The sequence below is a fragment of the Delphinus delphis genome, chromosome 2 (genome assembly GCF_949987515.2).
Source record: "Delphinus delphis chromosome 2, mDelDel1.2, whole genome shotgun sequence".
In the NCBI taxonomy this organism is placed as follows: Eukaryota; Metazoa; Chordata; class Mammalia; order Artiodactyla; family Delphinidae; genus Delphinus; species Delphinus delphis.
The window spans coordinates 86,168,692-86,183,691 of record NC_082684.1 but is presented as its reverse complement, the minus strand read 5'-3'; the positions used below and the strand labels follow the sequence as shown (position 1 = coordinate 86,183,691).

The 15,000-nt window shown below is 37.0% G+C and overlaps 1 protein-coding gene across 2 annotated transcripts in view; it reads left to right on the top strand.

The window, feature by feature from the left end:
• ZNF106 (zinc finger protein 106) overlaps positions 1-15,000 on the top strand; it is a 61,954-nt gene that overhangs the window by 25,500 nt on the left and 21,454 nt on the right. For both annotated transcript variants that reach the window (XM_060005077.1, XM_060005076.1), the window contains 7 exons: positions 2,101-2,298; positions 5,548-7,719; positions 8,775-9,405; positions 10,560-10,629; positions 11,967-12,121; positions 12,205-12,265; positions 12,747-13,085. In XM_060005077.1, the coding sequence (XP_059861060.1) occupies positions 2,101-2,298; positions 5,548-7,719; positions 8,775-9,405; positions 10,560-10,629; positions 11,967-12,121; positions 12,205-12,265; positions 12,747-13,085 (3,626 nt within the window). The remainder of the gene's footprint in view (positions 1-2,100; positions 2,299-5,547; positions 7,720-8,774; positions 9,406-10,559; positions 10,630-11,966; positions 12,122-12,204; positions 12,266-12,746; positions 13,086-15,000) is intronic.

Here is a 15,000-nt window from a genome sequence, read left to right as displayed (position 1 = left end):
TTATATATACATTTAAAAAAAATTATTTATTTATTTTTGGCTCTGTTGGGTCTTCGTTTCTGTGCGTGGGCTTTCTCTAGTTGCGGTGAGTGGGGATCACTCTTCATCGCGGTGCGTGGGCCTCTCACTGTCGCGTCTTCTCCTGTTGTGGAGCACAAGCTCCAGATGCACAGGCTCAGTAGTTGTGGCTCACGGGCCTAGTTGCTCTGCGGCATGTGGGATCTTCCCAGACCAGGGCTCGAACCCGTGTCCCCTGCATTGGCAGGCAGACTCAACCACTGTGCCGCCAGGGAAGCCCTATATATACATTTTAAACTTCATTCTGTGTTGCTGTGAGAAAAGGCTTGCTTTCTGTTACAAGTTAACATTCACTTTGAATGAACTACCTTAATTTTAATTGCTTGAGAGAAGAGTGTGGATATCCCAGGTAAACTGAGGAAAGTTGAGGATTATTTTTCTTTAACTATATAATTGTAGTAAAATACAGTTGAAAACTCTCAGCGAAAATAATGTATTTAAGTTCCTGGAGGATTAGAATGAATTAAACTATCGATATTCAGGGTAATTCAGGGAATCTGGTCAGAACTCATTAAAATGAATCTTAATGTCAAAGACTATATTGCCTCCAGAGCATTTGAGGTACAAAGTCAAGAAAAAAGATGGAAACTTATGAAGTTTCTCCGTTTTTCTGAGGTGTTTTTCATGATTCGTACAAAGTAAAAAACTGTTTTGTTTACTTACTGGGCATTGTTTGTTTATAATTTGTCACCATTAACCATATACTTAGCTTGTTTCCTGGAATTAGTAGTTGCTCAGTAAGTTTTTTGTTTTTAATGAATATTCAGATGATCTGTAACAGAAACCATCTTCTAGTAAATGAGGTGCTTAATTTTGAGGGTCTCTTCTGGCTAACTGATGTGAATTCTGCCCGTGTCTTGTTGGATGTATGTGAGGGGAAGATGAAGCAGTGTTGTGTATGTATTTCTTATGTCTGTCTGTCTTATCAAAGACAGCATGTCTTTGTATGTGTGTTTTTATAGAATGGCATAGGAAGTGCAAAAATATCACTAGTATTAACCCAAGACAAGTGATAGAGTTAAGCCAATTTGGATTATTGAGTGGCTATTACTGTCCATTTATTACACATGTGCCCATGGTGTTCAGGTGTTTCTCATCAATGACTGCATAGATTGCTGAACCAATCAAGGGACTCAGGAAGCTAAAAAAGCAGTTAAATTATTCATCTACTACAGCTCTGGACATTGATTCAAGACTTTGGCTTCTTAAACTGGCCAAGTATGAGATATACCATTAAGTGTGTAAAGTAAAAGAAGAAAACGCCTGCCCAATTATCTTTCTTAACCGAGAACCTGATTATACTTCTCTCTAAATGGTGTTCTTTTCTGAAACCTGAGAAAAACCATTTGCCTAGCACAGCTGTTAACTTCCTACAACTGAAATGCTTTCCATTCCCTTTAAAATAAGCCCTTCTGAAGCAGAATGTAGATCACATGTATCATCCGACCAAAAAAGTTTGCTGAGACTACTAGTATCATTTGCCCTGGGGTCCGGAATCTTCACATTCCAGGCAGAGCTCCAGCTGCTCCGATTTAGTTACCAGGTTGTGATTGGCTACACCGCCTACCCTTTTCTCCACCCCTTAATTTTCACTGGGAGAAAGCTTTTGAGCCAGAGATTAAATGTAAGAGCTGTCGCCAGGCTTTCTGAGTGCAGCTGGCACCATGGGTGTGCTCTGGAGCAACTTCTGTTTGCTCTGAGCCCCCTGCCCTGCCTCCCCTTTCACCACGTTTCCTCTGGCAAGGTTTTAAGTACAGCAATTCAAGAAGATTTCTCCTCCTAAACTGTATTATTCTGAAGTGTATTGCCTCTTGATTGCTGGAAAAGAATCTTTAATTCATTTCAAAAGTAACTTATGAACAAACTTATTAAAAGTGATGAAAGGAGCACTGAAATTGATTAGAACTAATTTTTCACTGTGCCAAAGTGTGCAGTGTCTTTCAGAGGAAACTATAACAGATCTTGTGAGTGTGCCATGCCAGTGGGGAGAATTGAATGTCCCTCATCTGCCTCTTTCCCTAGGGACAGTAGTCATGAGTGCCGAGTGTGCGGGGTCACAGAAGTGGGTCTTTCTGCGTATGCAAAGCACATTTCTGGCCAATTGCACAAAGATAATGTTGATGCCCAGGAAAGAGAAGATGATGGAAAGGAAGAAGAAGAGGAAGATTATTTTGACAAGGAACTCGTTCAGTTAATAAAACAAAGGAAAGAACAAAGTCGGTAAGTAATAATTTTGATATTTTAAAAAGCCTATCTGCAACAGAATGTAGTAGAGAATACATTTTCCATTTACATTCTTTTCAGCCTATAGCATTCAGACTTATCTTTTTTTAAAATTAAATTTTGTTTTTTTATTGAAGTATAGTTGATTTACAAAGTTGTGCCACAGATTTATTTATCTTAATTATAAAGTTTACCTTGAAGTTGCTGTCTTATTTATAAAAGGCAATGGAATGCTTTCTTGAACTACTGTATTAACTCCTTAAAAAAACCCCAAAAACTCAGTATTGACCCTACCTAAAAGCTAGGCTATGTATCTGAATTTTACCATGTTGATAACTATGTTTGGAACTGTTTTTATTCGTTCCAAATTGTTTTGGATACCAATAAATTCTTATTTGGTATCTAGATTTTCTAGTGGAAAGGTATTAGTGAATAAGCTTCATTTGAATATGTTATATGGCATTTCTTATTTCATCCCTTAGGAAAAAATTGTTTTGCCTAATGTGAATTAACATGGTGCTTCTACCAAATTTGATTTATCCCTTTATTATTAATTTCTTCAGTAAATATTTATTGAATAAATTTATATTCAGTTGGACACTGTCAGGATCATTTCAGCAATAGAAGTTTTATAGCTTGTACTACATAATTTCATACCTACATCTATAATTCAGGTATTAGCGTTTTGTATTTTAACATTACTGATTTGTGGTCTGAAGAGTTTAATTAATGAAGCAGAAAATTTCAGATATGAGTAAAAGAGATATAGAACCAGTTATGAGGTGGGGTAATTTTTTAAGTCCTAGAACATGATAGAAAACATTTCAAATTATAAAAATTTTACAGATCCTTCTTGAATACTAGTTATCCCTGGTCTGTATTTCATTTTCAGTTAGAGGTTTAAATATGAAAAAGAAGTAGTTTTTATTCTATATGCTAAAAGTTTTTTGAACAAGTCCTTGAAGGAGACTTTCTTAGTTTTAAAATGTCCGTAGCAACATGGTTCTTAAATTGTTTAGTTGCTTATCCTTCAAATGACATTCTCACTACTTTCAGTATAGCTGTAGTTTACTCTTGTTTTAGGGTGTTGGAGCCTCTAGGAGACTAACTTCTATTTTTGTTCTTACACTCTTGTGCCACTATTAGCTTATCTGTGTAAATGATTAAACATTAAGTCAGAGGGTAAAAGAGCTTCTCAGTAAATTAGACATTCATGTTGTAGATACTATTCTTTGATCATTTTTATATGCCTCTTTGGTGACCTATTTATAAAGTCATCTACTTATTTCTTCATGAGGTTTTTTTCTTTTTTCCTTCATGAGGTTTTTAGTTTATATTGTTCTTTCTGGGCTGTGGGTTTAGCTGCATGCTATTGTCCCCCTGACCTAGCCAATTCATGATGATCTAGGAATTTTACTTTGTGACTGACTTAAATTGCCCAATTCTCCTCATTTCTGGATGATAATTAGTAGAGCCAAGTCAGTGATCTCCTTGGATGTCATAAGTTTCATACTGCCTAGAAACAAAAAAACAATTTGGTTAATGGTGGTATAAAAATCTTCCAAGTATCTGTAGTAACACTTGTCACTTGGGAACTTAGGGTCTCCTGTTTAGAAACAGTTGTAATTCATAATGTAAGTGGATGTTTGAACTTTTAGGTAAATTAATTCCGTCTTGTGAAAAAGGAGGAAATTCCAATTTGTGTCCAAAATCTTATAGACATTCGAAGCTTTTAAAGCCAGTTAAAGTCAATACTGAGTTTAAAATTAAGGAGGGAACCCAACTGCCGAAACTTTGAGATTTTTATTCTATCAAGGTCTAGTGGTTAAGAATGTGGGCTCTAAACAGACTTGTGGTTGCTAACGGGGAGGGGAGAGTGGGGGAGGGATGGACTGGGAGTTTGGGATTAGCAGATGCAAACTATTATATATAGAATGGATAAACAACAAGGTCGTACTGTATAGTGCAGGGAACTATATTCAGTATCCTGTGATAAACCATAATGGAAAAGAATATGAAAGAGAATGTATATATATATTTGTATATATATCCATATATATGTATAACTGAATCACTTTGCTGTATAGTAGAAATTAACACAGAATTGTAAATCAACTACACTTCAATTTTAAAAAAAAGAGTTCTCGAGTCAGACACCAAGGTTCAGATCTCTGCCGTAACACTCACTGCTATCTTGCTCTAGGCAAGTTACTTAACCTCTCTAATCCTCAGTTTCCTTATCTAAAAAGTAGGAATAATGCTACTTGCTGCAGAGTTGTGAAAATTAAATGAGATAATCTGTGTAAGGTGATTAGCACTAAATGCCTTATGATAAGTAGGTACTCAATACATTTTAATTAGTATTATTCAATTTTTTGAGCACATACCACATGCTAAGCACTGAGCCAGGCATACTATAGGCGCTTTTTAGAGAAAAATGGTTTTACGCCTATTCCTGTGATGTTTGCTTAAATTTATTCACATTTCTGTGAGCTCCTTGTCTAACATGAATAGTTGAAACAGCTGTAGCTTCTTTATAAAAACCGCTAGCTCATGGAGCTCCTTGTAGCACTTACTGTGGGTGCTACTTGTTATGTGCTATTTTACTCCTGTTTGTGACCCTGCTTATTTCCTTAGCTAGATTATAAGCCCTTCAGGAAGAGGAACTATACATAAAATTTTTCTTTTACCACTAACAGTCACTGAATGTGTACTTAATAATAAAGTGTTTATTAATGAAAGTGATTATGCATAGTAAAATCTTTTAAAATAGGTTAAGAAACTGGGTTTTCAGAAAGAACCAACTATTGAAGAAATCATGGTATTAAGAGCAGGTGAATTTAAATTGTATTAACTATGATAACTAACCATAGCTACAAAATATACTTGTTCTTATTCTCAAAAAATTGTATAATATAAAAATAATAATTGGATGATAGGGACAAAATCCCAGAATATGCCGAGAGAAACAGGAGCAGGAGAGGGAAGATAGTATAAATGTGTCAAGTTTTTAATATTTTGGGGGTGATAGGAGACACAAGATGTTAATTTCTAATCAATAAATTGTGAAATATAAGTTTATATCATTTAAAGATATGAAAGCATCTACTATTTGAAATAAAAGTAGTCTCTGTTACATATTCTAGGTAACAGAGGAGGAAGGCAGAGCGGAAGTTTGGTGGGTTATGCCTTTAGAGGGACCAGGAGAACTCTTTTAAGTCACTAATGAAAGACTTTTTTTTCCAGGCAAGATGAACCTTCCAATAGCAGCCAAGAAATAAACTCTGATGACAGGCGATCCCAACGGAGACGAGAAGACCGAATTCCTTACCAGGACAGAGAGAGCTACAGTCAGCCAGCATGGCATCATCGTGGACCTCCTCAGCGGGACCGGAAATGGGAGAAAGATGGCTATAATAATACTAGGAAAAACAGCTTCCCACATTCTTCGAGGAGTAGTGGTGGATCAAGAGGATGTTCTGGGTGGCATAAGGGTGTTGCAGGAGGCTCCTCAACTTGGTTTCACAGCCATAGTAATTCTGGAGGTGGTTGGCATTCAAATAGTGGAATGGTAGATTGGAATCATAATGGTACAGGAAGGAATTCCAGTTGGCATTCTGAAGGAACAGGTGGCTTTTCCAGTCGGCATATGAACAGCAGTAACGGAAACTGGAAATCCAGTGTACGTAGCACAAATAGTTGGAATTACAGTGGCCCCGGAGACAAATTTCAACCAAGCAGAAACAGAAATTCTAACTGTCAAATGGAAGACGTGACTATGCTATGGAACAAGAAATCTAAGTCAAACAAATATAATCAAGAGAGATATAAGTGGCAGCGGCCAGAAAATGACAAAGTTGGTGCAGTCGCCACATACAGAGGTCCCTCTGAAGGATTTACAAGTGATAAGTTTTCGTCAGAGGGCTTACTTGACTTCAATTTTGAGCATCTGGAAAGCCAAGCCACTAAACAAACAGATACCTTAGCTTCCAAAATTGGTGGGAAGAATGGCAGTGTGGCAAGGGAAAAGCTCCGTCGCTGGACTCCTTACCCTTCCCAGAAGACTCTGGATTTACAATCGGGAGTGAAAGAAGTCACTGGTAACAAGTTGGAAACGATAGATAATGATTTTAGCTTGATAACCACAGGAATACAAGAGCCCCAAACTGATGAAAGAAATAATTCTCCAACACTGAAAACACAAAAAGAAACACATACTAGATCTCTTAATCACAAAGCCACTTCTGACTGCACTGCTTCCTATGAGGTAGTGAGAGAGGGCCCCATTGTAGAAAAACCTGAACAAGAGCATACCTTAAATAAGATGCCATTGCTAAAATCCCCACTCCTTCCAATTCCAATCACTAAATCAGCTCCTCAAAAGCAAGATTCAAAGAATCCCTCAAAAAATACCAAAACGAATTCTTTTTTTCCTGGCGAACACTCAAACCCCTTGAACAAACCCACAGTGGAAAATAATCAGGGTTCTTACATATCCAAATTGCGAAATTCAGGTCCTCGTGTTTTAAAAGGGCATAAAAGTACATTTGGAACTCACAGGGAACCTGATGAAAATTTAAGTGATACGTTACAAAAAGCCAAAGATGTGCTAGAGTGTAATGAGTCATTGCAAAATCCACTTCTTAGTGCTTCTAAAAGGACCAGGAATTATGCAAAAGCAAGTAGGAATGTAGAAGAGTCTGAAAAAGGATCTTTGAAGATTGAGTTTCAAGTAGACGCATTAGAAGATGAAAGTGATGGAGAGATATCTGATGCAGAAAAGGATGGAACAAAAATTGGAACCCTGGGTTCTGCAACTACAGAAGTTTTATCCTGCAGTACTCATGCTGCTGATGAGAAAAGCGGGGAGGAGCAAAACCTGAAAACATCTAGAAAACCATCCACTTCCCCATGTAACTCAACAGTTCACCAGAAAGAATCTGAGTTACAAATGACATCTGTAGCCAGCCCACACTCTGACTTACTGCTAGATTTGAAAACCTCTCTAGAAGATGCACAGGTTGATGACCCTGTTAAATCTCCTGTATCTTATGAAACAGAAGGCTTTGAGACTACTAGCTTGGATGCCGAGCTTCAAAAAAACGATATAGGTCAGCCCTCAGGCCCTCTCCTGCCTGAACTAAGTAAGCTTGGCTTTCCTGCCTCACTCCAGAGAGATTTAACCCGTCACATTAGCTTGAAGAGCAAAACTGGAGCACACCTTCCTGAGCCAAACCTCAATAGTGCTCGCCGCATCCGCAATATCAGTGGTCATCGAAAGAGTGAGACAGAGAAGGAGTCTGGGCTCAAGCCAACCCTCCGGCAGATTCTAAATGCATCTCGGAGAAATGTCAACTGGGAACAGGTCATTCAGCAAGTAACCAAGAAAAAGCAAGAGCTAGGCAAAGGCTTACCCAGGTGTGTGCCTCTTTTCAGTATCCATTTCCCTTTTTTTCTTTTAAACTTACCCTTTGACTCTGGTCAAGAGAATTCTCCTTGTTAAATTTAATTAAATGTTTGCAAAAAATATACGTTGTAGATGTCTGGTTTAAATATCCAGGAGTGACTACTTGCCTATTCTATAACCAATGGAATAAAGTGTTTGCTAGCAGGGAATTCAGGTTAAAAAGAAGCACACCTACTTCTGAGAAATGAAGTAGGGACAAGGAAAAAACTTAGAAATCTAGCACTTTGGTGATAGGAGCCATAAAGTGACAGCATAAAAAAAGTCAATCTATAGCTCTGTGTCTATCTATAGATCTTAATGAGTGGTACAACTTTTAGGTATAACTGTTCTCATTACCTTTTACTTAGAACGTGTGGATGGTTATCCTTCTGTATTTGCTCTGGGCATTTGTATTTGTGATCGCAAAATACTTTCTCCTAAGTACTTGTGTCATAGTTCGGCTATTCATCTTATGTTGAGGCACTAAACTTTTCTGAATGGTAAAGCAGCATTCAACATAGGTTTGCTACTTGAAAATCATCCTGCTTTATAATTACATAGCCCTCTAGGCTTAAATTTCTATCCTTGTCGAAATAACATACTTATTGTGCCCCCTTTTCTTTTCCTGTAACTTGTGAGTATCATTGAGATTATAAAGTTCTTAGCATGGTGTCTGCTGCTTGTAAATGCTTAATAAACATTTTTATTTATTTTTTATTTGTTTGCTGTTAAAAATTACGTATTTATTATTGTTGATTTAGAGCTCCATATTAAATAAAACCCTCAGTTTTTATTCCCTCCTTTTGTATATAGCTGTATACAAATATCTAATTTGGTACTTGTTACATTATAATACTTACAATAGAGTTAACTGACTTTATGTTTAGAACTCTTAATGCTCCTTGCGGGCAGAAACCATCTATTTATATTTGTAACCTCAGTGCTTAACAGAGTCTGGCACATTAAGTGGTGCCCCCTCTCCCAACCATGTCTGATTAATTATTTTTCCTTTTCTTTCTTTCTCGAGGTTTGGCATCGAAATGGTGCCTCTAGTTCAAAATGAACAAGAGGTCTTGGATTTGGATGGGGAGCCTGATCTGTCCAGTCTAGAAGGATTCCAGTGGGAAGGTGTTTCCATTTCTTCATCCCCTGGGTTGGCAAGGAAGCGAAGCCTTTCAGAGAGCAGTGTGATCATGGACAGGGCTCCTTCTGTGTTTAGCTTCTTCAGTGAGGAAGCTACAGGCAAAGAAAATGAGCCCCAGCAGATTTTTTCACCTAATAACTCATTGAGGTCTGCACAGAGTCAAAAAACCATGGGCCTTAAGCAGGAAATGACACCTCTAGCTGCCTCCCTAAGAACAGGTGAAAGAGCTGAAAATGTTGCTACTCGAAGGCGACATAGTGCTCAATTATCATCTGACCATACGATACCTTTGATGCATTTGGCAAAAGACCTGCACAGCCAGGAGAGCTCTACACCACTTTCAGAGAATCACAATGCCCAGGAGAGTAATGGAGAAGGAAACTCTTTATCATCAAATGCATCCTTAGCCCTTGCAATCTCCAGTTTGACAGATGCAGCCACAGACAGTAGCTGTACTTCTGGTGCTGAACAAAATGATGTCCAGAATATTAGAAAGAAACGAAGAGCCACTGGAGTGAGTATCATTCCTGTGCTTTTTGTAGAACATTTCATGTGGTGACTTGGCCTTAATTAGAAAGACTTAACTGTTTAATTTTTCTTGGGTATCTGGGGTTGTGGTTCTCCCTACTCTGGAATAAAAGATTTTGAAGCTGACTCTTACTTTCATATTCTTATCCTACTGGATTCTTTAACTGAGTAACTCTAGTAAGTTAGATGTAATTGAATATGAATGTATAGTACTAGGAAAATATGAAGTCATCTCTAAAACTAGTATCTAAGCCAATGATTCTTTGTATCACCTGATCACCAGCCACATCTTCAGCTGTAACTTTATCTGTTTTCATGATGCATTCTGGACTGCTGAAGAAAGGTACTCTAATGTTGCATTTGCAGGGCATGTGTGCTTGTCGGACCCAGGACTACTAGGCTTAACACTAAGGTAGTTTTATACTATGAGAGTACATCTATATGAGCATAGTCTTAGTCTCTGTTACTCTATCTTTTGTACTTAAGTTACCCAGCCTGGTCTTTTTAGAATCCATTACTTCACTGATACTTCTCTTTTGGCACCTCTGATGTTAATATTGCCTAACCCTTTCAGGAACCCTTTCTGAAAAGAAAGAGTTGCTGGTGGTAATATAGTCTGGAATCTGTCACTGTGTGAAAATGGGCTGTTTCCTTTAATATTGGGACAATATAACAAAGTAGTTATTCCAACTCTGCTCCTTTGAGCTAGATGCTGTGGTGGATATTATCGGATGAGAGATTGTCTTATGACAAAGCTAATATCTTGGGGCTTGTCTCAGGCTGTTGAGTTTTTGGTTGTAAAGATTTTCTTGCTGAATTCTAAAGTAGAAACTATGAAATCAGATACATGTATTATTAGCTTTTACCAAGGTGATATGCTTTGCCTAAGCCCTGTGGGATTAGCATCCCTCTAGGTTGCTAGGGAGGTACTTGACCTTGGATTGTATTTTTTTTTAATCAGATACATTCATTCAACTAATATGAGTTCATACCATGTTCATGAGACTCCTACTGCCCTGTTAGAGATGGTAGCAATAATGAAGAATAATGTATGACTATCTTAGAACTGGTTCTTTTTTTCCCCTCCTGGATAATGGCCTTTACATATTTAATATTATTCAATTTTCTTTATCTCCTTAGGATGGATCTTCTCCTGAACTCCCAAGTCTTGAGAGAAAAAATAAAAGAAGGAAAATTAAAGGAAAGAAAGGTATAGTATAGAATATTCTGGCAGAAAGAAATTGTTCTTACAGCAATTCAGCCTTTTTACAACTTGATACAGAGTGTAGCTTATCAAACATGGAATGCCCATTTATTTATTTATTTATATTTGATATTTTTGTCATCTTGCTTAAGGGCATAGAAAAAGTTTGATTTCCTACTATATCCAGTTGCAGCTGTAGAAGAAATATGTGATGCCACCTAGACCTGAAAGCTAAAGTTAATATATATCTTGGACAAATTGAATTCAGTGTATAGCTAGAAAGTGTCGCTGGGCCTTTTCAGTGGGGTGAAGAGGAATAGGACATTTAGTAAAAATTTTATCCCTCTTGGTCATTTATAGCCATTTCTCTCACTTTCCATTTTTGAGGCATCTTGGTTGCTTTTCTCATGTGAGTTAAGTAGAGAAGTTATTAGTGTGGCTCCCTGACTGATATGCTTCTATGACTCTTGCCTTACACTGACTCTAACACTGTTAGGGTATAAGGGCTAGTGCAGGAAGTGATTGGATGAACTTTCGGTGATTGGATGTGATAGATAAGGTGGGAGTCAAGGGTGACCTCATTTTCTGGCTGTGGCAGTTGGGTGGATGATGGCATTATTTGTAGAGCTAGAAAATTCCATGAGAGTTTCAGGTTGAGGGTAGAGGAAGGTGGTGAGTTCCCTTTTGGATCCCTTGAGTTAAAGGACTTTAGAGACACCTAGGTAGAGGTATCAAGTTGGTAGTTGGATATGTGGGTCTGGAGTTTAGGGGGAGAGGTCTTGGAGTATTGAATGGGAAAGAGGCAAACATAAAGATGACAAATACGTGCACATAGTAGAACATTTTATTTAAAGTAACTTAAGTGTACTGTTTCAAAGCTATATTTTCTTCAGGATGCCTTTTGTAATAAAGAGAACTACTTTAAATTAACAGACTGGAAAAATATGAATCAGAAAGAGAGTGCAAGCAGTTCAGGTTTGGGGCCCAATCTAAGCCAAAGCCTTGGGTGAAGAGGGTAGTAGATAAAGGAGCATGGGAAATGAAACCTACAAGAGTTGATTTGCCTGGGGCAGAGATTTTGCTTGGAAGGGTCATGGTGGAAGATGGTGATTTGGTAAATTGGTACCATGTGGTGGTACGCTTGAAACCCTGAGGCTTGGTTTCTGACAGCATCAGGCTTGACTACATGATTTGTAAAATTTGATGAGTCTCCTTCCAGTGACCTAGTGGGGAGAAAATAAAGGCCTGTCCTAGACAATTGATGCAGTTCCATCTTCTGAGGAACTGTATTATTAATGAGAAGTCTCCAGTATTAAACTGAACCTTATGGTTTCTTTTGACAGAACGTTCTCAGGTTGACCAGCTGCTGCATATTTCTTTAAGGGAGGAAGAACTAAGCAAATCATTGCAGTGCATGGATAACAACCTTCTGCAAGCCCGTGCAGCTCTTCAGACAGCTTATGTTGAAGTTCAGAGGCTACTTATGCTCAAGCAGCAGGTAGTAGCAGATGGAATGTCTAGTGAAAATGGATCATCTTGAAGTTGGATTTAAAAATGCTTAACAAAATACTTTATTTTTAGATAACTATGGAGATGAGTACCCTGAGGACCCATAGAATACAGATTCTACAGGGATTACAAGGTATTCAGAGAATCTGATGGATTGGACCCTCTGTAACTTGTTACTTTTTGGTTCTCTGTGGAGGGGAATTAAAATGTTATGAAAAAGTTAACATGATTTTTCTCGTGTCTCCTTGGTTTCATCCTTCTATAGAAAGGCCTGTGAGACTGTATATCCCCAAAATGCTTATGTTACAGAAAGAGTCCTGGGTTAGGAGTCCCAAGACTAGGGTTCACATTTTGTCTCTTCTTTTAGTACCGATGTGACTTTGGATAAGTCACTTAAAATCTGAAAAATTGGAATATTAATGCCTGTTCTTTGGTAGTTATATATATATATAATATAATATATATTATATATAATATAGCTTATATAATAATCTATTTTAAAGAATTATGAGGGTTTTTAAAATTCTCTTGTAATCTTTAAAAATACAAATTGGCTCAGAAATGAGTGGCTTTTCAGATAACATTTTTGCATTTGTGTATGTTTCCCATTCTAGAAACATATGAACCTTCTGAGCGTCCAGACCAGGTTCCCTGTAACCTTACACAAGAACAAAGGAACATTAGATCTCAAACATCTGCTGATGCCACACTGCTGCCTACTCCTTTTTTCCCGGTTTTCCTGGAGGCTTCATCTTCCCATGTGTCTCCGTCATCCACTGGAGCCCCTCTCCAAGGAATCACATCTACTTTCCAAGCCCATGGCAGTGTTCCTGCTCCAGACTCATCAGTTCAGATTAAACAAGAGCCCATGTCTCCTGAACAAGATGAGAATGTGAATGCTGTGTCACAAGGCTCTGCTTGCAATGTGTCCAAGGAATTACTGCAAGCTAATAGTATGTAAACTTTTCTCTGGGTTAAGGGCAACCCTGTAGTGGGTCTACGGCAATTTTATATCAGTGATGTAACATCATACTTGCCCATTAAAACTGAAGTTATTACAGTTTTTCTTGAAGTTTTCTTATTTAGGAAGATTATTTAAATATTGGTAACCTTTTTCTAATTTTCTCTAATGTAGGATTACTGAAGTGACTTTGGATTAGCACTTAACAGGTTTCATTTATTAGGATTGGTGCAGAATTATTTAGTTTTTGTGAGATAAATGGCATTGAAGTTATTTAGTCAATTTTCTAGATAAGATATATCCTCTGAATTTCTCATTACTTAACTATCTTTATCATTTCAAGTACAAACTAGGGTTAATATAGACCTGAGGAGCAGGTGGCCATGATGAAAGGCAGAGGGCTCTGGGGTTTGGAATCATCTAATAGAAACTTGGGTGTTTTTGAGAAATAGCCAGGGTTTTTACTCTCTTCATAAAATAATTCTTACCTAGTTACCATTTGAGAATAACTTCCAAGCTATTTAAAATCTCATCTGAAGTTTGCATAACCACAGTGGTGCTACATTGAAAATTAAGTAAGAAGCAAACAGGGACTTCCCTGGTGGTCCAGTGGGTAAGACTCCACCCTCCCAATGTAAGGGACCCGGGTTCGATTCCTGGTTGGGGAACTAGATACCCCATGCATGCCGCAACTAAGAAGTCTGCATGCTGCAACTAAGAAGTCCGCATGCCGCAACTAAGAAGCCCGCATGCTGCAACTAAGAAGCCTGTGAGCTGCAACTAAAGATTCCACCTGCTGCAACTAAGACCTGACACAGCCTAAATAAACAAATAAATAATAAATAAATAAATATTAAAATGAAAGAAGCAAACTGATATTGTGTGATTTTTTTTTTTTGAGCAAAAACAAAGTCTGAAGAATTATCCTACATTTTGCTATCTGTTGCAACACTAATCACTGATATCTACATCAAATGTATATTATCTTTCATATTGAATTATGTTATTTTTATATGGATACTATTTAGTATTTTTTAAAAACTAGTAGTATTTTTTTCAAAAATAGCTTGTATTTTATTTCCTTTTCTGATTGCAAAACTAATTCATGTTCATTGTAAAAAGTTGGGAAACTATAAAAATGTGTATTTGTTATTTTGTTATATATTTCAGTCTTTTAAAATTATAAATGTTTATGTGCTTACATGAGACTTTATACAAAGGACAAGTATAGTCTGTTATAACTTGATTTTTTTCCCACTTAATTATGATCATTTTCCTGTGTCATAAAAATAATTCATCTAAAACACTATTTTGCTAGTTGTATAATATTTCAGAAGTTGCATAATATGAATATACAATAATTTATATAATCTTTGAATACGTTTTTTCCTTTTTTTGTATTCTGTATAACGCTGCATTGTATATGTCTTTGAGTATGTCTGTGATTATTTCATCAGTTTAAATTTCTAGACATGAAATAACTAAGTCAAAGAAAATAGACATTTTAAGTCAGCTGACTTTTTAACTGCTAGTATGTAGCTAAATTGGATGATATACAGGTAAAATGCATAATGAAAACTTCTAAGAAATAAAGGTGAAAGCACTTTAGCTAAATAGATATTTGTGTCTACTAAGAATAAAACACATTGTTAAATATGTGGACATTTCAAACAAAAAAGAAAAAAGATCAATAGAAACAATCCCTGCCCATAAAAGGAGCTTTTGTAGGGTATAAGACATGCATGTAATTTGTGAAATTAATGCAAGGCAAAGTATATAAATACTGTAATAGAAATATGTGTAGGTTATGGGAAGCTGAGGGGTCAGATAACTAAACCATGACTGTTAAAGTTGTTAACATATCAAAATGTCATTATTTGGTAGAAGTTCAATCAGTGATAACTGTA